This window comes from Orbilia oligospora, assembly GCF_000225545.1.
Source record: "Orbilia oligospora ATCC 24927 unplaced genomic scaffold scaffold00054, whole genome shotgun sequence".
In the NCBI taxonomy this organism is placed as follows: domain Eukaryota; kingdom Fungi; phylum Ascomycota; class Orbiliomycetes; order Orbiliales; family Orbiliaceae; genus Orbilia; species Orbilia oligospora.
In genome coordinates, this window is record NW_011645611.1 from 1671577 (window position 1) to 1693247 (window position 21671).

The 21671-nt window shown below is 45.5% G+C and overlaps 7 protein-coding genes across 7 annotated transcripts; 1 reads left to right on the top strand and 6 right to left on the bottom strand.

Annotated features, from left to right (window-relative positions):
• Positions 1–84: 84 nt before the first annotated feature.
• Positions 85–1286, bottom strand: AOL_s00054g517 (uncharacterized protein; the record flags this gene model as incomplete). Its single annotated transcript, XM_011121833.1, has 2 exons — positions 85–970; positions 1144–1286. 2 exons carry the CDS (start codon positions 1284–1286, stop codon positions 85–87), a joined length of 1029 nt encoding a protein of 342 aa, XP_011120135.1.
• A 2625-nt stretch (positions 1287–3911) lies between these two features.
• Positions 3912–5804, top strand: AOL_s00054g518 (uncharacterized protein; the record flags this gene model as incomplete). The annotated part of the gene is made up of 8 exons (XM_011121834.1): positions 3912–3963; positions 4023–4115; positions 4183–4244; positions 4352–4577; positions 4641–4741; positions 4805–4955; positions 5019–5170; positions 5223–5804. 8 exons carry the CDS (start codon positions 3912–3914, stop codon positions 5802–5804), a joined length of 1419 nt encoding a protein of 472 aa, XP_011120136.1.
• An 882-nt stretch (positions 5805–6686) lies between these two features.
• Positions 6687–9767, bottom strand: AOL_s00054g519 (uncharacterized protein; the record flags this gene model as incomplete). The annotated part of the gene is made up of 4 exons (XM_011121835.1): positions 6687–7925; positions 7999–9012; positions 9113–9484; positions 9612–9767. 4 exons carry the CDS (start codon positions 9765–9767, stop codon positions 6687–6689), a joined length of 2781 nt encoding a protein of 926 aa, XP_011120137.1.
• Positions 9768–10585: 818 nt separating this feature from the next.
• Positions 10586–12139, bottom strand: AOL_s00054g520 (uncharacterized protein; the record flags this gene model as incomplete). The annotated part of the gene is made up of 2 exons (XM_011121836.1): positions 10586–11641; positions 11711–12139. 2 exons carry the CDS (start codon positions 12137–12139, stop codon positions 10586–10588), a joined length of 1485 nt encoding a protein of 494 aa, XP_011120138.1.
• A 9-nt stretch (positions 12140–12148) lies between these two features.
• Positions 12149–13333, bottom strand: AOL_s00054g521 (uncharacterized protein; the record flags this gene model as incomplete). Its single annotated transcript, XM_011121837.1, has 6 exons — positions 12149–12602; positions 12658–12757; positions 12829–12944; positions 13008–13079; positions 13165–13234; positions 13312–13333. 6 exons carry the CDS (start codon positions 13331–13333, stop codon positions 12149–12151), a joined length of 834 nt encoding a protein of 277 aa, XP_011120139.1.
• Positions 13334–16136: 2803 nt separating this feature from the next.
• AOL_s00054g522 (uncharacterized protein) lies at positions 16137–18262 on the bottom strand (the record flags this gene model as incomplete). The annotated part of the gene is made up of 5 exons (XM_011121838.1): positions 16137–16314; positions 16383–17731; positions 17819–17897; positions 17978–18042; positions 18119–18262. 5 exons carry the CDS (start codon positions 18260–18262, stop codon positions 16137–16139), a joined length of 1815 nt encoding a protein of 604 aa, XP_011120140.1.
• Positions 18263–19429: 1167 nt separating this feature from the next.
• AOL_s00054g523 (uncharacterized protein) lies at positions 19430–21440 on the bottom strand (the record flags this gene model as incomplete). Its single annotated transcript, XM_011121839.1, has 6 exons — positions 19430–19555; positions 19635–19721; positions 19815–20537; positions 20605–20830; positions 20893–21169; positions 21275–21440. 6 exons carry the CDS (start codon positions 21438–21440, stop codon positions 19430–19432), a joined length of 1605 nt encoding a protein of 534 aa, XP_011120141.1.
• Between the last annotated feature and the right edge of the window lie 231 nt (positions 21441–21671).

Here is a 21671-nt window from a genome sequence, read left to right on the forward strand (position 1 = left end):
AGAGTGGAGGGTTCTCCAAGGAGGAAAAAGTAATTTGAATTCATTGGTTGGGAATTATAAAAAAGAGGAGCTGCCCTACCCGCCTTAGGATCGCTGGATGGGAAACTGAGACCAGCTTTGAAATGACAAGTCAGCGGCAGAACCAGATGCGGCATGCTGTTCTATCCATCCCCAAGCAATGCAGTAATGCTTCGCCAACAAAACCCACTCTTCGCGCTCGTCGAGAAGCTCCAGGCCATCAATACGTTCTTTCTCCTTCGAATCTATCCATTCATTGTGGATAAAATTAACATCGCAAGCTCCCATACCAGTGTTGAACCCTAGAACCCTCATTCGTTCCTTTTGTCTCTCTAGTGTCGAATATCGTTGTAGTGTTCTTAGGACAATGCCTCTTTGTGAAAGATTTCTGATCATAACTTTGCCGAAGGAATCATCACCCCCAATCGGTTCGTATAAAACAATCCCCACTCCGTTGGAGTTTGATTCCGATGCTTGTCCGAACGAGCTTGTGATCCATCGAAAGATATCGTCCGCTTCGTTAGGGGACAAGTATATTAGGCAGCACTCCGAGATGAATAGAGTAGGCAGTGTGGCATCGATTCCAGCCGGAAGAGGTACTCCTGGCTTCAGGGTCCTGAGGTCGATTGGGTGGATATAGTAACAAAGGGAACTGAGGGATCCAGCTCTAGCGTCCACTCGGAACCCCGGTACACCACTGCCATCTTCAGGAGGGTTAACCTGGCCGAATTCTGATATGATTGTTGCAAGCTCCTTGTGTCTCTGAATTGCCGTAATCTTACGACTAGTGACCTGGGGGAAGTCGAACTCGTGGTAGAGTAGTTGGAGAGACTTGTTTGTAGCTAACCGGAAAAATCTTGTATCCGAGCCTGCCCCGAGGGATATGATCTGTTTTTTGCCTTGGAAGGGCCGTGATAGAAAGCTTTCAACAATTTGGTCGATAGCTTTTGTTCTAATGTAGGTTCCTTTCAGCGATATGACAAAAATCAGTAACCCGTGACCATCAAACAACAAGTTGATCCATAAGCAAACACATCAAGATGTTCACCTCGTTATTCACCTCGGTTTATTAAGGGGTATCTCCTGTCTCTCGGTGTCGAAATATCAAGAAACATCTCAACATACGGGTCCGTCAAGTAGCCAGTCTGAACTGCACTACACCGCGACACCAGTGCATCCATATCTGTCTGCTGAACGGTTCTATCCTTTTCGGCACTGGATGGCGGGGCCGCCATAGAAGGCGTTGCAAACCGAGTCGGAATCGCCATTATAATTAGTTGAATCGGATGCTAGGTGTTATAAGGCAGGCTAATTCGGGGGGGAGGATGTGGAGGGAATAAAGTTAACTGGTCTGGGAGACGTCACAGGGAGGAGAGTTTGGGTTAAGTTTGGGTTAATGTTCCTTGACTTGAACATTATGCGAACGCTAACTAGGTCACAAGCAACATGACAGAGCAGCCCCTCTCTCAGCCACAGCGTAGTTAGTCAAGGGTGTGTCGCTCAGAGATACGGTTTCCTGCACAGTGCCTGCAACAACAACACACCTTAATATAACATCGATATGTTATAAACCCGTCTAAGAAACTGAGCTGAGTACACCAAGAATCGATCCAACCATTCGGGTTTTTACTCAAGGACTGAAGTAATAGGTACGAGTACTGATTGAATAATCGATACCATGTTGAAAAATAATTAAGCACTCATCTACGAAATTTGATTTCGGGAAATTTTTACCAAGTCATCTGAGTATGGGGTTCTCATATTTAAACCTACACCATCTGAAAATCTAGGCAAGGTTGAATTACGGGTCTCTCACACATAATTAACCTCCTTGGATAGTTAACATAGTAAGATACTCTGCATTAAGTCCTATCTAGCTCATAGTACGATATGACTAACATGCTTTATCATTGCAGCTATTTTTAGTAGAGTTAGGTCCAATGTTATACATTTAATATTGATACCTAATTACTGTTCTCGCGGGAGGTTTTAAGATTATAATCTATAAGAACCTCCGGGGTCTAAGATTTTATTTCTTACATTTAGATCCGTAGGCTCCATTTGCCGATTTATATATTAAAATTTTTTATTCAAAATCTAGCTGGGGTTATATGATGAATGGGAAAACAAAATTATCAAAAAGCTGATTCAAAGCTGATTCAAGTTTGTTGAAGTTTATTTACTGTTACTACATTTGAAACTAACATTATAAAAAATCTCCAAAATGAAATTTGGCTTGCGGGATAGTGTATGCATCCTTAGGAGATCATGACTGCTGGAGTCATATCCATGTGCATAACTAGTCTTCATGTTTACTAGAGAGGAAGCGCTAAACGAGTGTAGTATGGGAGCAAGATTAGATCCTCCCTCTTATTACTCTTTTGTTTCTTTCGCTCCATTCTCTTTGTAGATATCAGTAGCTACCATGTACCAGCTGCCTCCTTGAGTTAATAATCTATTTCTTTTCTTAATTATAATCTTACTATTAATTAGTAATCCTTGGATTATCCAGGAAATTCTTTTTTTGATTATAAATTTATAAATCTCACTTGTATGTTATTTATTCTAAGTACCTTCTTACTAGTACTAAGTATAGGCTAGAACTTTAACTGGCAAATGTATCGTATTTTCTATGGAGAGCCCCCACGAACGACCCGGAAATATAAATATGCTCACAGAATAGCCAGCAATTTTCTGACTAAAAGAGAACTGTGTTGCGATCTGTTGGATTGTATATGTCATGAATCTCACAATCGGCGGTGAATATTAATGCCTCAATCGATCCATAGACACTTCGTTACTTCAACTATTTCGATTTCGAATCTTTGGATATTCGTGGCCTGAATCGAATCAAACTTAAGTCGGCCCCTGGAACGTCAGCCCTATAAACGTTAACGGGAAGATCCAACTGTCAAACATTGCAAACTGGAACTACGAGAAACGAAAAGACAAGTTGTGCAAATTAGTGGTTAGACGTCACTGCAGATGTGTACCTTTGTGAAGGGTACTTGCACCGGCTTGAGTGAATACTTCCATCATACCCCCGCAATGAAGCCGGCACGTGGAGGAAACGGTCTCCTTCTAAATTTAAATTTAAAATTTAGATTTAGTGGTGAGCCTGGCACAGACATGCACATGTCATCGGCGGGTGCCAAGATCCACACCCAAAAGGGTATCCACAAGGCAAAGTTAAGTTAAGTGCCAGTACTCGGTCAGCGATACCGACGGGAAACTGTACTCGGAAGATACCTGCAAGGCGTGGCGAGGGTATCGAGGATATCATACCACGGCAGGCGACTTTGGCCTTTAGTTTCACATCGTCTACCAGTCAAGTTTGGCTGTGCAGCTGCGACTGTTGATCCCTGCGTGGTGGGCATTGAACTGCGCATCCGACTAGTCCTGCCTGCCAAACCCCCGGGTACCGTCGAGGAGCTCGAGGAGCTCGAGACCTGCATTGTGCTGCATTACACTGCACTGCACTGCAGCCTTCGACAATCGAATCTCCAATAGTCATCGCCCTTTAAAAAGCCGTTGTTGCTCTTCTGCTGCACTCTGGAATGAAAGTCACTTGCTGGATATACCCGGTCCACTTAGGCATCAACACGAAACCGCTGCGAAGGAGGAACCGACTGCACTCAAATTGCTTGCTCGCATGCATGCCATCGATTCGCTAATTAGTGATAATATTATCCCGTGGATTTCAGGACACAATTATCCTTACCAGACGGCCCGCGGTCTCGGACTCTCCCTCTCAGCCGCCGGCACTACCCTGTTATTTCGAATGGGCTATGATCTTTTCCGTTAAATCAAAACTTCTTGATCCTCTATCGAACTTATAACGACTTGGTTAGTGGCACAAGGACACCCTGATTCATGCCTTCAACACGGCAACTATGGAGACACCCGAAGTAGAGTCCAAGTTGGAGGAACAGCAGTTTTGGGATGGTACGACACTCACAAATCTTCCCACCATGGTTATCCTGGCTTACCCTTGCCTCAACTAGAACTGGACATCATTCTGAGTACACCATGTCCGACTCAGCACCAAATCGATGTACAATTACGATCCTATCTTCAACTCATATCAACTTATCGAGGTCCGTTGGGAGACGCTTTTCAAACAAACAACTCGAACTTCAACTAACAACAAGGTCACATGATCAGATGATTATCTTCAATCCGAATATGACATGGTCAAGTGTGGATTTCGACTCATCGATTCGAAGGTATTTTCTGAACATAAGACATATGTTCGGCGACGCTTCGTGGGACGATTCCTGAAGGTATCTCCTCGGATCTTTTCTTTTCCCCAAACAATGCTGACAAACTATAGGAACCTTCGAATTCAGCAAGGCTTCATGTTATAACTGCTACCCTCCTCTACGATGGAATCGACAATCCGAAAACATTCGAACTCATGTTGGAGCAGAACGCCTTCGCGAGACTTATCGATCTGATTTGGAAAGATGTCGCCAGGTTAAACTTTGGTTTCCACAAACTTTTACTAGAGGTCTTCTACGAAATGTGTCGGATTCAAAAGTTGAGGAGCCAAGATTTGGGTAAGAACTAAATAGCCCATGATCAACGATTAATGCGACCTCGAAACTAATCGGAACTACTAGAAATACTCCAAGATGACTTTATAAAACACCTTCTAGAACAAGTTGAAGAGGGTGGGGGCGATCCAGACGACCCGTATAATTATGCCATTGTCAAAGTATTGGTAAATGAAAATGGCAAACTTCCTATGAATGAGTTGGTCGCAAGATTCTAACGATATTTATAGCTCGTACTAAATGAACAATACATGCTCTCTGAACTCGGGATGCGGGAAGAAGGACCTCCTCCTACGAACAGGGTTGTCAAAGTTCTCTCTTTTAACGGACCGGATTTCAAAACATTTGGAGAGAATATTATCCTCTTACTTAATCGAGAGAGTAAGTTTTGTAGCCTTGCCTATCTGGATCAGTAAAAGGTATTAACCGTAGGAAACGCTTCAGCGGAGACCCCCACCCAGTTACTCATATTGAAGCTCTTATTCCTGCTCTTCACAACGAGCAGAACTTACGAATACTTTTATACCAATGACTTATGCGTTCTCGTCGATGTCATGATACGTAGCTTGGCCGATTTGCCTGAAGAAGAGAATACAGTAAGCCCCTTTAATTATCTACTCCTTGAGCCTTATTTAACACATACTCTAGCTGCGACATATGTATCTCCGAGTCTTTCACCCTCTACTTTCACATACTCAACTTCGCCACCCACCACACTACAAACGTGCCGAGATTATAAAACTTCTCAACCAATTGTCCAATGTTAAATCTCAGCACTTCTCGCCTGCGGATCCGACAACCCTTCGTTTAGTTTCCCGTTGTAACAAAGTCGATTGGCTCAGTGATTCACCGATAGAAGAAACGGCCCATGAACTTGCAAGGCAGTATTTAGGAATGAGTTTACAAGACGTTGGAAGCAGCATGTCGGTGGTGGAGGTTGCCGCTGTCAAAGAGAAGGCTCAAACAAAACCTGGGTCTAAAAAGAAAGAAAGAGGTGCACCGCCACCCCCTCCACCCGGTAGAGTTCGAGGAGTCTGGGGTGGTTTGGAAAAAGCACTACCACCCCCTGAGGTAAATGTTGAACCTCCTAAATGCGAACTTCCTAAATGCGAGCCCAAGAAAAGCTCGCCTTTGGCCAATGGTAGTTTGAGAAGAAGAGGACCACCGCCTCCGATCCCGTCAGCTCGATCCGTTCATGCGGTTAAAGTGGGAGTGGCTACTGATTCCTAATACGCCTCACCCCGATACCTTATCTCTTCCTATCTTTTCTGTGAGAACTTCTTTCTTCATTCACTCATGCATAGTGATTCAATCGCAAACATCAACCCCGATACCCATGACCCCCCTCAATTCACACACACCCTTCATTTCATGTATCTACTTCCACTGCAAACCCTCACGAGGTCTTGTTTCTGTCTCAGAGCTTTTTGGCGAATTTGAAAATTTTGATGCCGATGATGATGGTTCCTCCCAGCCCTTTTAGCACCATCACTGACCGTAGCCATTATTCTTTTACAAGCACGTGCGTCTTTTTTGAACGTCTTCTTGTTTTCTTCTTCTCTTTTTGGTGATGGCGTTTTCGTTTGATGAACTTTTGATATTTCGCACTGCTTTTCCTATTGAATATGCATCTCATTTGTCCGTCTTGATTTTGCAATTTGTATACTTTTACAATTGGCCGGGGGTGTTTCTCTACACTGTGCATAACGGGGTATTGGCGCTTATACAAATGTACACACGCATGCATTACTATATATTATTCCCATCATTGCATACTTGCAGCCGGAGATCGCAAGACGCTATATTTCATGGTTATATCTAGTCACCGTTCCAACTATACTCACCCTAAACCGTTAACTAGAAACCATATATATATTAAACATTGGTTTTGATTAAAGCATTGTTCAAGCTAGATGTACAGCGAGGGACGCATCCTCCCATCCCCCATCAACCAGCGCCAGGAATGATAGTTGAAGTACTTAGGTTATGTACTTCTCAAGCAAGCAAGTTCTATTATACAAAAAACAAATAACCCACCAAAAAAACAAAAAGATTGCAAAACGTCATATTCTAATACCTTCAAAATGGCCGAAAACCACACCCCGGGGCCCTCTACAAAGTCCTAACGCTCTGCATAACCCACGCATTCCCTTCCAACCGTTCCTTCCATTCCCCTTCCACAAGTCCCTTCATAACCTTCGTCATCTCCGCCGCCTCCATCTTTTCACCATTACTTTCAACCTTCTTCTTCCATTCGATCAACAACTCCTTCAACAATCTACTCCCCTCCGCCACTTCTTCCTTCGAAAACCTATCATTCATAGCATCTCTATCATGCTTCCCCTTAAAATCCTCCAACTCATCCGCTTTCCTCTTCGCCATATTCACAACCTTCTGCGGGAACCTCACCAACTCCGCCACGTGAATTCCAAAACTTTGATCACACACCCCCTCGGAGACTTTATACAACAAAGTAACCTCCCTTTTCCTCTCCCCGTCGTTTCCGTTTTTATCTCCAACGTGTGCCACCACATGTAGGTTTTTAACAACAGGGTATTCCTCAACCAACGCCGTCAATTCATGAAAATGCGTAGCAAACATCGCAAAACATTTGATCTGTTTTACGATATACTCGCTAATAGCCCACGCGAGTCCAAACCCATCGTAGGTACTCGTCCCCCTCCCCAACTCATCAATAATAATCAAACTCTCCCTCGTAGCACTCTTCAATATCGTTGCCGTTTCCAACATCTCCGCCATGAAGGTACTAACACCCTTAAGTTGACTATCACTCGCCCCCACACGTGCAAGTATACAATCGAATATCGTAAGTTCCGCTTCGGAACATGGTACGAAACACCCGGCTTGTGCCATTAACGCTATCACCCCGATTTGTCGGATATACGTCGATTTACCTCCCATGTTTGGTCCCGTGATAATTAGGAATTCACTGGAGTCCCGAATGAGTTCCACGTCGTTGGTGATGAATTGAATATCATCTTGCATTTCCATACAAGGGTGTCGAGCTTCCTTGAGAATTGTGTTACCTTCCCCGCGAGGGTGCATTGTAGGACGGACGTATGGTGATGGAGCGTGGACTGATACATGTGCGAAGCTGACGATAACGTCAAGGTGTGCGAGGACGGCGGCGAGGTTTTCGAATACGGGACAGTAAGAGGATGCGACGTTGACGACCTCTTGGACCAGACCGGTTTGTGTACGGTTGTAGTTTTGGGTGTATTGGTCGAAATCGCGGCGGAGGGACGAGAGTTTGTCGGTGGTGAAGTAGACGCCGTTCTTTTGGGTGGAGATTTCTCTGTAATGGCGGTTATTCCGGATAGAGCCAGCTTCCTATAGAACCAGTTAGTTAGTCCAGTCGAAGAATAGGATAGAAACTTATAAAAGAAATAGGGGAGAGTCTTACATTTCTTGTAAGCCGGAAACACCACCCATGAACCCTATGATTCTCCAAGAACAACTTCTTATCCATCTCCTGTCCCAAATCATTACTAACACTCCTATGCTCTTTCCCTAAATCCCTCTGTAGACTATCCAATTTCGTCCTGATAGTCTTCAAGCTATCATCAAACTCCGGTTTGATAATATACTCATGGTTCTCCAATGCCTCCAGATCGACCGTCGTCTCGACCATCTCCTCCAATTTGGCCAACTGCACCTGAAACTCCCTCAACTTCCTCGTGTAAACCTCATCTAAAGGATCCTTATATTTCTCATCCATAACCCCTTCCAACGTTCCAATGAATCCAGGTAGCTTAATAACTAGCATATAAGCCCTAACCACATCCTCCAAATTCGCCATATTCCTTTGAAACTTCTTCGCAAGACGGTACAGGTCCGGTACAGACCTCAAATGCTCCTCTTGCATAGTCTGTCGTAACTCCGTATCCTCTACAAAGGCTTCAACCAGTAAATGTCGCTTCTCGATTTCTTCCAACGACATCAACGGCTGTTTTAACCATTGTGCTAGTAATCTAGTCCCCACCGCCGTCTTGCATTTATTCAATAGCCCATAGACGGACATATTCTTCGACCCATCTCTTGGTCCAGGCATCAAATTTAACGCCTTCAGCGCCGAAGCATCGAGTTTCATGTACTCCGCCAAATCGTGCTGGTATAGTCTATACTGTCCGAAATTCAGCTGGTCCGACATCAATCCAAGATATCTAATCAAGGCAGATGCGGCGCACATGGCGACTTTGAGATCGGCTTGCGGGAGAGATCCGACTGCAACGTCGTCCTTGAGTAAACGGGTAAGATCTTGTTCCACATCCTTCCCCGCGAAGTCTGAGGATTTCTTGTCCGTGATGACGACGCCGCAGCGGTCTATTATCGAGCGGAGCTTTGTATTTTCAACGTCCTTTTTGGAGTCGTTGGTTTGGATGATGCATTCTTTGACTCCTAGTTGGATCAATAGAGACTTTTCCCAGCAAAAAGTTAGCCAAATAACCTCTTTCAGGATCATGCAAGAGAATAGGAGTAGTAATAATAATAATAATAAAGGGAAGAGGAAACCATACCTCAAAATTCGAATACAAATCATTATCCACAAACTCACTAACCCCCAACTCCCTAACACTAGCATCCGCAAAGGCCACCCCAACAACCCTCTGGTCAACCTTCGCCGAAACTTTAACAGCAAGAACAATAGGACTCGAATCTAATTGTCCAGCTATATCCTCCTCCACATCCTGTAAATTCCCAGGAGAGGCTTGTTTGATTATCTCCCAGCTATTTCTCCCCTTTTGAGACCCCCAGATTTCAATCTTTTTACCCTGTTGGAAAAGAGCCTCGCGGAGGAAATTACGGAAAACGGTGACGGAGAGTGTGCAGGATTGTAGGGTGGATTTTCCACCTCCTAGGGATTTTAGGACCGAGTTGGTTTTGTAGACCTGTATTTTGAATTTTCCGGGTAGGTTAGTCTTCTATTTTTATTACTGGCGATTTGTAGAGCTACGCAGGTAGGTGCTTATATAAATGTTAGGGGGGGTGTTGTTTGGGGGGTGGGATATCACGAACATGTTGAGCTACGAATTGAGCATCTTCACCATGAACGGTGTAGAAATCAGAACGTTCGAAAACTCGGATTGTGTTACTGTCTTTGGCGGGTAATCTATTAAACGTCGAGATGAAGCCATTTTCGTCATCGACTTTGAGTTCCGGCCGTGAAGCCATGATTGCCTTGAAAAAAAAATGAAAAAAAAGGTGAAAAAATCGGCGAGCTTGTAGAGGCAGCTCGGGTCTTGATCAAGCTAGCAAAGTCGAGTGATCGAAAGAAGAATAAGTAAAAAGACTTTTTGGTATCAATTTCGAAGTGCAAGCTGTAGTATTGAAAAGCTGGGGAATGGACGGGTTTGATCGGTATTGCTATAAAAGGGATGTGGATTTTAATTCTCGAGGACTTTCGAAGGAAAGGAGTTCTGGGGAGTCGTGAAGCTTCAAGGATAGAAAGGGACCCAACAACCTGGATCTCAGTCGCGTCCAAAGCCACGCGCTCGCTTAGCCAGGACCTGGCAACTCGTCACGTGTTGATAACGAGCTTCGATTACAGTTATTCAACTTGCAGGGCATTTTACAACTGTAGTGGATAGGATTACGAATTCACGAAGCAAAATACGCTGGAAAAGTACCTGGTTAGGTTGGATAAAATCATGAGATCAATCCCGATCGAAAGAATTGACACGGGTAGGCAGGTCTTCCATTGATATAAACGAGAAGACTAAACTAGACTAGACTAATGGTACACTAATCTACCGCTATTTAGAGCTCAAAAAAAGACAGAAACTCATGATGAATGGACCTTTCCCAACAAAGAAAGTTACTAAGAAAGAGAAAAGCCCAACGGGAGTCCCTGAAAAAATATTGAATCCTAATCATACCTATCAGACCCGAAGGATTGAAAAAATGAATCGCGAGTGTGTAACGTGCAAGTGGAAGTGGCGAGCGAGAAGAGGGTTCGTCTGTTAGTCGTTTCGACTACCCATAGAAGGAATTCATCCTTGCCATCCAAGCCCTTGCAGTTCCTTGCGAACCGACTCTTCAGTATTGATCTTCTTAATTTGGGTATCCTCCAACTTTTCGCCGCCGGCGAACCTCATCTTAAGGTCCTCGATAGCTCGAAGTTTCTTGAGCAAGCTTCGTTGTTTCTTCTCTTCGGGTGTTCCGCCGCCTGGTGTGACTGGTGTCATTGGGCTGGTAATTTCAACCTCGGGTGGTGGTGGAACTGGCAGACGGAGTCGCGGATGTTGTGGCCCTCCGTTTCCGGCGGGTGCAACCGGGCCAGCTGAGTTAGTTGGCTCTCCTCCTCCTTCTTGGCTTCCGCCATCCTCCTTCTTCTTACGTTGAGATCGTTGGCGTTGAGGGTGGCCACCAGGAGCCGGAGATCGATGCCTGGGATGATGCTCCTTAAGCGCCTGGCCAAGCGATCCCGATCCCTCCCGGTGGTGTCCGTTCCCGCCAGGGCCCCCCTGACGAGGTGGTCCTCTGCTTCGGCTACGGGTTCTACTGTGATCCCTTCGGTTACCCTTGTTAGGGGCGTTTCCGGGTGTAAGTGTTTGCCCGTTAGTTGAAGATTCGCCTTGTCCGCTCTCTCCGTTCGCAGCGGCTTCCGCAGCCTGTGCTTCCTTCGCCTTCTTAGCAGCCTCACGTTTCTTTTTGTTCTTAAGAGCGCTTTTGCTGAGCCCCTCACCGTCCTTGCCGACCCCGGACCCTTCCAAGCTGACTCCTCCACCAGGCGCTGCACCTGAAGCTGCCGCAGGTGTAGCACCAGGCACCTCGCGTTTACGAGGTTTTCCGAAGCCGTTGGTGCCTTCGGAGGCTCCGTTGCCAAACAAAACGCTGCTTCCAGCGACATGAGCGGCCCCGCCCTCGTCCTCACGCTTAAAATGAAGCGGGGTTGCTGATCCACGTGCGTGTGGCGGGCGGTATGCACCTGCTGGTTTCGCTGGAGTGGCAGATTTGTGACCGACAGCTGAACTGTGCGGAGCAGGTGGGGGTGGTAAAGTAGCACCAATTGGGAATTTGCTTGTATCTTGCGGTCTCCACCGAACCTAATTACTTTAAGTTAGCAACCGGTCTTAATTTCATCAATGTAACAATACTGTCCATCTATAACTCACATCGTAGAGTTCTGTCATTTCCGCGGTGTACATTAGATCGCCCGACGTTGCATACCAGACTTTCACACCATTGTCGACTCTCAACCGTGGACTCGTAGTGGCCGTCAAAATATGCTTGCCATCAGGACTCCAACGACAGACGGTAGCATTGCTAGCCTCAAATGAAGCAACTTTGCGCATACCATTGATCCGGTCGTATATATCCATCTGCCCCTGCAAGTTACCGAATCCAGCGACAAGTATCAGTCGGCCGTGTGGGTTAAACAGCACGGTGTTTCGAGGAGCGAGAGGGAGGCTGGTAACTGGATTTGCCTTCGCATCAAAGAACGTGGTTTTCGCCGGCATGTATCCATAAACGACAACGAATTCCTGGGAGCTAGGAGACCAAGTGAAGTCGGAAATAGGACCCTCCTTATCTGTACCACCCATGTTAGCACCTTAGAATCCCTCGAAAGTAATATACGCCGAGATAACAATAATACCTAAGGTAACCCTAGCATCGACATTTGCTGTAACATTCATCAAATACAGATTGGTCTCCCCGTAATAGTTCTTGCCGGTCTTGTCAACTTCGGTTTGACTGAGGAACAAAACGGCGGTACCCGCGTTATTCCAATTGAACTGAATCTTGTCCGCCTTAAAGAACGCCTTCTGCATCAACGGCGCCGAGAAATCCGGGACCGCGTAGACAGCGGCTTTAGCAGGATGACCTTGCTTTTCTGGGACAAAGACAGCAACGTGGTAGTTTTCTCCCGGCGAGAGCTGAAATTCGGTAACTCCTTCCACCCGCAAGTGTTGCCAGACTGTGTTCATGTTGGCAGTTTCGTAGAAGGCAATCTCGTTGGTGGTGGCTCGTGCGTAATACTTCTCATCGTAAGTGTACTGAATGCTCCTATTGTAGTCGTTAGTATTGGGAAGTTGGATATATGCGAGACGTGTAGTCGTACGAAGCAGACACAGCCTTCTGAACGAAAGAAACGGCCAATTCACCGTTTTCTGTGCGCCAGACCTTCAGGTTCTTGGCAGCGTTCCCATCCTCAAGTTTACCTAACCCCACCGATTTACCGTTAGCCAAACGTGACTCTCGTAGAGGGTACTCCGTCTCAAAGGTGACATACTAGGCCGTTCCCATGTGGTGATAAAATTCCCTCTAGGGGAGAATTCCAATTCGTGTACAGCTGGTGTGGGGAGCGTCAGATGTACCAAACCGGTATTCGCATCAACGAGTGTAACACTACAAAGTACCGAGTCAGAATCCACGAGAAGCTATATAAATCAGATGAAAGTGATAACCAACTTTTCATTAGAAGCATAAGCAAAGTATCGGCCGTCAGGAGAGTATGTACAACATCGAAGAGTACCCTCAGGTCTAGAGAAAAGTTCAATGATTAAGTCAGCTGATTTATCACACGATATATATAAGAATTTTCAAGTCAGTGGACATAATTTCATACCTGCTGAAACCAGATAACGCTTCGTACTCAGGATAACCTTCCGTTAACCCAATTGTTTTTAGGGTACGGTCTGTAGATCAAGATGGTATAACAGTTAGCTCGAGTGGTTTGTACCAACAAACAGGATAGGAAGCAACCGGAACTAACAGGCAAACTGTGTCATTGACATGGTTATATATTGAAATGATAGCACGTGTGCAAAATAATCGCCGTTGTCTGTCTTGATCTAGCTCAGGAGCTCTGGATGTATAAGATAAAAGAATAAAGAGATAGTATAGTCAAGGGAGAGGTGGCGGTGGGCGGGGCGAAGGAATGATCAGGACTAACAATCCAAAGACCACAGCTACGTAAGTAGGGCCTGGTAGTCGAATTGAAAAGCGAGTGATCAAAGACGAGGGTCGGTAAGCAATTGGAGCTGCAAGGCACTCCGATTCGATACTCTGAGACTCGAGTCCGTTTGATTGATTACTCCTGTCGTTTATGCACGGAATGTGTGGGTCGACTAGTCAGATAAAAAGTAGCAATGCCACACTCTATCTTAACCGTAACGGACGGAATAAATTAGAATAATAGAAAAAAAAACCTTGTCTGCCTTCCAAAGCAAAAAGGATATTTTTCGGTATTCTAGAGGGGAGATGAAGAGACAGAGGTAGAGCCGGAGAGAACAAGAGGATTGTCGAAGGCTGGATCGAGACTTTTTGGATAATCGAGGTATCGCCAAATGGTGGGATGGTTCGAGCTAGGCTGTTCTGGTCAAGCAACAGAAGAACACTTCACCACAACGTTGAAAAAATTTTGCAGTTTTGGGGAGACAGCGAAGTTCCTTTCAGCTGCTGAAAATTTTCCGAAACGGGCGCTACACTGCACTACTATATTCAATCTTGCGAAAGAATAGAGGAGGAGGGGAGGGTTTTATCGTTCGAGTCCTGAAATTTTTTTGAATCTATTCTTTCAATATGAGAGAGATCTGAGAACGAGATCCTTGAAAGGTTTTAGTTTTTAATTTTTAGTTTTTTTTTTGTTTTCCAGGGACACGAATCGAACGAAGCTTGTCGAGAGGCTAGCTGCTGGGTATGCGAGTAAACCGTGTACCACTGATAACTAGGAGCTCGATAAGCCAAGACGGTGCTTTCAACCCACGACAAACGAGGCAGACGCAAGACAAGCAGGCAGGGCAGGCAGTGCAGGCAGGCAAGCAAGCTAAGGCGCACGCGTGGACAACCAGTCGACGATGACAAGAGAGGCGAAAAGGAATGGGGTGGAACGGGCGAGCGTTGAAGGGAGGAAGAGAAGAGGAGAGAAGAGGAGAGAAGAGAAGAGAAGAGAAGAGAAGAGAAGAGAAGAGGGAGGAAGGAGGAAGAAGACCAGGTGGAAGAAGGATGTGGATGGGATGGACGATGCCTGAAGAATTAAGTTAAGTCGAGTTAACGATGAAACGGGGCCTGCCAAGACAGGGCAGACGCTGGACGGGACTGGACTGGACTGGACTGGCTGGACTAGAATCAGAGTATATCGAAAGACAAAACAGTACGAGACAAAAGTATATCAAGAAAAATCTAAAAAAATAAAAATAAAAAATAAAAATAAAAATAAAAATAAAATAAGATGAAATTCAAAGGGTAAAAGCCAGTCCCACGAGACTATCCGCTAACCAGAGGAGTAAGTTGGTGTCCGTCGTAGTGTAGTGTAGTGTCGTATTATACGTCTAACACCGATCGATGGGGTGAGCATGAGCATCTGTGGAGTGGCGACCGAATTCTAGACCCAGCTTCCCTGCCACTTGCCCTCGAGCTCGACTGGACTGGACTGGACGTCGCCATGGCCCCGGCAGAAAATCCAGCCACCAGCCGGGAACTGCAACGGGATTTCCTGTTGTGCGCCTGCATGTGCCGCCAACGTTGACGTCTAAATATTCCCGAAACCCAGGCTACCCGGTCAGTGCACCGCACCACCTCGAAACCCCGAATTCTAAAATATCTCAGATACTTCTAAAGTAAAGGTTGTATATACTGACATATACCTACGAGCCAAGCTTTGGATTTATACCCATGTAGACTGCACTACCTAGGTACCTAGGTACCTAGTATATATATTATCCAGCGCTAACGGAAGGAGACTCGTATGCACGGCATGTTTCTTGTTATTTTTAGCTATAAACTTCTAATTCTTCTGTGTTTAATATAATTTCATGTTGTCATGAAAGCCATGAGAAAGATTAAAAACGTTCCTTCGACTCTCGATATACACTTCCAACCAGACACCAATGGCTAGAAGTCCACTACTACCCCCGTGCAAAAAGAAAAAGAAAAAGAAAAAAGAAAAAAGAAAAAAGAAAAAAGAAAAAAGAAAAAAGTTAAAAAGTTTTTTAAAAAAAAGTAAGAAGCAAAAAGTAAAAAGTAAAAAGGAGAGAGAAAAAATAGGAAAAACTAAGAACTAGATATATGTTTGGTGGATGTAGTAACGGCCCAGAAAAATTAGAAATATAAACAGCTAACGGGCTAAAAACAGACTAACGGTCGATCGTGCGAATGACAAAACAAACGGTAGGAAACGGAAAGGAAACCCCTCCTTAGACGCAGGATACCTAGGTTTGTGCCGGAAAGAAACGCCCCCCGCAATGGAATAATAAGAATAATAAAAAGGAAAAAAACAGAAAAACAAAAATAGGAAATAAGAGTAGTATGTAGTCTGAAGACAGCAGTATGTATGAAAAGGCGCTACAATTAAAGGTCAGAGGGCGCCAAAACGTAATCGGGCGTGACAAGAAGAATTCGCGATTGTATCAACAGCCCTCCAAGAGCCAAAGGAAGAAGAAAGAGGAAAGAGTGAATGAAGGTATACATTAAGTTGGGATATGCATTAGCCCTGATAAAGGGACAACAATGCATTTGACTATCCAGCAGATAAGAATGTAGAAATGGCCCATCTTTCATTATCAGCAACGTCTCAGAGTACCAGCCAGTCATCACGGTTTACTGGGTTCGAAGGTCGTGTATCTTAAACCTCAACTTATCGACCTCGCAAACGTGGCCCGGCCGGATAGCATCTGTATAGACATCAGGGCTGGAATGAGGGTGGAACAACCCCTTGTTCGTGCAAGTCTTAATCGTCTTGAGCCCCCCAGGATCAGTCAATCGGAAAACACCATATCTATTCCAAAAGTTAGCATGCTTTCACTAAAATATATTTTAAAATCACTTATCATTTAGGGTACTCACGATGGTTCATGATTCGGAGCGCAAACAATTGCAATGCATTCAGGTAACATCATTTGGAACCCATAATGTGTATGCAAATCCACAGAGCTCATGAAGCATGTTTGCGTTGGATGCGTATGAATCCACCCCAAAACCATCAAATCCTCTTTGTCGATATAGTCAAACAACGCCGGCTCATCTGTCATATTACAAGTATCTGAGGTGGACTCTTGTTGAGGTATAACGAGCCTAGTCACAAACAGGGCATTGTCCCTAAGGAACCCTGCAAGTATACCACAGGTCTCGAGGTTTCTTCTTGTGTTTCGGTCCGCAATCGCAAGGAACTCTGATCTCAGATCCTTCGGGATGAAAATCGTTCGCAGTGGTTCTCCCCGTTCAGTGTAAGCCACACACTCAAATGTATGTTTCCGCTTCGGTTTCTCCGGCGGCTCCGGGTAAGTACCGGCTAGAGAGGGTGCAGATGGCGCTCTATCTTTCAACGGCCGTGGAGGGGGGCCCATCGACGGTCGAGGGGCGGTGTAATTGGGATCAAATTCATCCCTAATCTTCGGAGGAAGAGTTGGTTGACGATCAATAGAGTGCCTGTACTGTTCGAGCTTCGAGGGGTTCGCAAAATCATCGATATTGGGCAGTTGGGTCTGGATTCCAGGATATGGCGCTCGTTTCGGGACCATGGGATACTCTGTGCGAGCTTTGGCTTCCAGTAACGGATACGGCATCGACACTGGCCGCGGTGTCACTTTAGCCTCCAAGGCTTTCAGGGTACCCAGACCTCCCTTGTCCTTGTCCTTGTCCTTTTCCTTCTCCTTCTCTTCCCGTTTTGACTGTCCGGGTAGTAACGCGAGCGGTACCGGTGTTTGGGTCCTCAGCTGTAGTTCCTGCAACCTCCTCTGCAAATCGAACTCGTCATCTGGTTTCTTCCACGAAATCCTTCTGCTTCCAACTGACTCCGTCGGTGTCGGGATAGCCGGCTCATAGCTCCATCCATGTTCCTCGAAGTGCTCTCTCGACGAAAAAGCCGGGTGCAAGCTCGGTGATGTGTTCGAGCTATGAGAAGTCTGCATACTAAGCCTCCTTCCCATCTTCTCCAACTCTCCCGGCCGCCCTCTGCTACTCTGCGTGTCCGAAAAATAGGAGCCTCTACCATCAACCGCATGTCCGTACTGTCCGTACGACGTGGAGCCATTTGAAGATATCGATGACCCCCGACTCCGCCGTTGTTGCCGTATTAGAGCTTGTTCTTCTTGTTCCTTCTGTAGTTGCTGTTGTCGCTCTCGTTGGTAAGCTTCGTGCCGAGCGTTGATGTTCGATTTGAGTTTCTCCATTCGCCCTGCTATCGCCGGGAATTTCTAAAAACAAAAAAGCAAGTCCAAACGGTCAGCTTCCAAGCCTGTTCGTCTGTAGGGGGGGGGGATATGGGAAGGATTCAGATGTACCGTATTCATATCTACCAGCATTTTCTCATATCGGGGATCTCGGGCTTGCGGATGGGATGGTAGGTGGGTAACTATCAGGCTGTCCGGGGAATTAGCATCCTTCCAACGTTGGATCCCTCGTGTTCAAGAGTAGATCTCGTGGGTATTGAATATACATACTCCATATGCCGCATATATAGCAAGAAAGATTGCTCTTCGTTGCCTTCTTTGAAGTAAGTATCCGCCTAGCAAGAGAAAAAAAGGAGTCAGAAACGGATATGGCAACTATCCAGTCGGCAGCGGAGAGGGGAGGTAACAAACCTCCCGTAGAATCGTAGACGCCGTTCGGAGCCATTGTGATAGAGATATTTGTGGATTATATTCATAATCTACAGCCCGCCGCGCAATTTCCTTGGAAGGTGCCGGCGGGCCGGAAGACGATCCGTGAAAGACAGCCCTGCTCATATTGTGTGAATTTTTCGGCGATGAGAATACGAGGCAGGAATGTGTATATTGTTACTAATGAAAGGGCGTTTGTTGGGAGGAGTAAGTGCCAGTGGTGTTAATTTCAAGTGTCGGGTAGGAAGTAAGGTGCAGATGGAGCTTAAAGTGTGGATTGATACGGGGAAAGGACGAACAAGCCGAGTCTGAACATTCCAAGCTGGGGAGGACGGAAAGGTTGACAACAAAGATAAGGGCGGGGTTTCGATTCTCAACCAAACAGAAAAGAGTCAAGAGAGCCCGAAACAACAGAAATCTCAAGGATGTCGGTGCTAAGAGAGTGTATGGAATGTTTATGTCTGTACTGTATGGGAGGTTTACTGCGAAAACAAGGGCAGGGACCCGTCTACACCATGGGGAAGGATTCAAGAGAGGCTTGGATATATATGTATCATAGCTGCGGATGGTTTTCGATGGAAGATGAAGAAAGAAGCATTAAGAGAGCAGGACAGTTACAGGTATAAAGCTGGTGCGGTCATTAGCGCATGACAGACAACAAGGCACCACCGACTTCACAGTGGTGGGTTGTTTGGCAATCAGCATTGTCCAGCCAGGACAGGACAATACAAGATGCTACTTATTCGAGGTTCGTACGCGAACTGCTTCTGACCGAGGAGAGCTGGCAAGCTTGATTTTAATGACGACGCCAGTTAGTTTCGAACTGCCCCACGTTGGCCAGCTGGTTTGGCTGGGACCGCCTACCTAAATTCTGGCTTGGCGAGCCGACTACAGCATGCGGGTGATCCCTGGTTTCCCTGTTTCACCTGGGGGCACTGCCTGAATTGAGGATTGGTATCGTGGCAATTGGTTAATCAATGAAATGAAATCAATTTTTATGAATTATAATTAATACTAATGGGCTTCAATTCAATTGTTTTTGAATTGACGGTGGCTGGGTTATCAAAAGCTTAACATGTCAGGCGAGAACCTACAAGATACGTGGACGTAAATTTCGCATTGGAAAAAAGGAGGATCAGTTGATACAACATCGTGAATTAAAAGTTGATAGGGAATCTCCATCGCATTCGGCATGCAGCTTCTAAATTTTTTAGGTAGGTACTCCATGTACCGCAATGTCTATCATGCATAAACGATGCAATGAGGTCCCGACAGCACTCACAGATCTTCATGCTATACTGGCTTGTCGTGCTGTCCTGGTACTTCCTCGCTACGCCGTGCAGAAACCCACCCCTCCACAATGTTCGCCGCAACGTTCTTGCCTGACAAACTCATCGTTTCCATGCAGCTAATAAAAGCCTATTTTTAAGTAGTAAAATATCTTAGTCGTAATACTTTTTAACGGGGGTGGTTTTTATTTTAAAATTTTGACACTTACTTCCATACCGGCTGTATACCAAACTCCAAAGTCAAGCTGTGCTTCCTGGAATGCGGACCTGGGCTCTTCAGCAGGGTATGCTTGCCACTAAGATAGCCCCTCAGTTAGTATCTTCGATACCCAAATTGAATGGGGGGGGTTCTTTTTTTGTTTCAAAGCACTCTAAGGAATTAGACGTACGAGTTTCCTATGCGACCATGATAAAGCATTCTTAGTATCCTTAGGCAATCCCATCATCTCATGAATTTGCTCGTCACTCCAAGGTTCTGGTGAAAAGATCTTATACAAGTATTCCCTCCTCTTCACACCATTCTCCAACTTCCTATCCAAAGTCCTTAAGATATTAACGCTCCAGAACTTGGCTGGCCCAACCGTACGATAATGCGGGTCGAAACCTTCTGGAATAGTCGTAAGAATCATATCCGGAACAAGGTCCTCGTCAGAATTGAAATATTTTGGAGAAAGTCGGTATGGCGATGCAAATAATGTGACGTGCAAGTTCACATATTTGATTTCCTCCGGGGCAGGGATCGATTGAGATGTGATGTTGCTAAACTGCCATGGTGTCGCGATAATAACTTCATCGTATTCATCCTCGAACGATTGTATTTCTACACCTTCCTCTAACTTCAGCGCATTGACGGTCCATGTGTGCTTGCCTTGAACCCTTTCGATGTTGGTAACTCTAGTTTCTAGATGTAGGCCGGCTTTTGAAGTCTGGACCATTTTGTCGAAGATACGCCAGTTTCCACCAGCTATTGCCATGGCACCATCGGTCGACATTGCAACCATTGTTTCGAGGCCATGGATATGACCAAGATTAGAGGCATAGTTAACTCTAGTTGACGCTTGGATCAATTCCGTTGTAAACGGTGGGTTGATATTGTTCGCTTTTAGGAATTCCTAGGATATATTATATCAGCATCTTGAATACTAACTTTGCATTGAATCCGGTGGCAATATAACATACAAACCCAGTATTCGTAGTAGCAGGTAAAAGTTCTAGTTCATAAGCCGTCGTAGAAAGGGACTTCCAAGGAAACACCGGTGCCTCATACATCTTGAGGAAGTTTCCAACTGTTTTCTTGACCAGATTCTGTGTCCTGAGCGGGGACAGTCCGTATCTCCATACTAGCTTGATGGTTTCCCACAGCCCGCCGCCATCAATAGTGATCAGAAACTGCTTCCCATCCCATCTATATCACGAAATCAATATGTTTCTTTTCAAGGAATAGTTAAAATAAAAAAAAGAACTCACACTCCAAGTTCAGCTGCCCCATCCGTACTCCCAGTATTGAACTCCGCAATTGGTAGACCAAACAACTTTGCAGCATCGAACATATTCTTATTCACTTCGACGAAAATCGACCCTCCCAGCTCAACAGGTTCCTCCGGATCATCGTACGCATCAACAGTGGTCGTTCTCCCCCCAATATAGTTATTCCTTTCGTAGATAGTAATGTTGACTCTGTAATCATGTTTTTCGGCATACTCTTTTAGAAAGTACGCTGCCGATGAACCCGCTGCTCCGGCACCTGATGGGGTTTTAATAACAAAATTCGTTAGTTACGCCATAGCACACACGCGTGTAGGCGTAATTTTAATTAAGGAGAGAGATATCAGGATCAATTGAAATATACCAATAACAGCGACTCTCTTCACAAGTTGAGGTTCCTGATCCGTCAGCACAAATGGCTGTTGACCTCCAGGTCCCAATATCGACGCATGTCCAGGTAGGAGAAAATAGGTAGTACAGAGTAATCCGGCAACAGAGGCTACAACAACGCGAGATGTTCGTGAGAACATCTTTGCTTTGGGGAGTCGAAACCGTTTTAAATTCGCTTGGATTCGTAACTGCTGTTCTAATTCGGAGTTGGCGAATAAGGAAGAAGAATTGAAGGATAAGATGGGTTTCTCTCCGGGGTTAGGTAGAGGTTATATTGCCCTCGTTTACATAATATTATCTGTGGATTGCGAGAGAGGGGAGTAGCTGGACCTGGTCTGACAGGCTGACCTGACACACAATGCTGGTGCAGG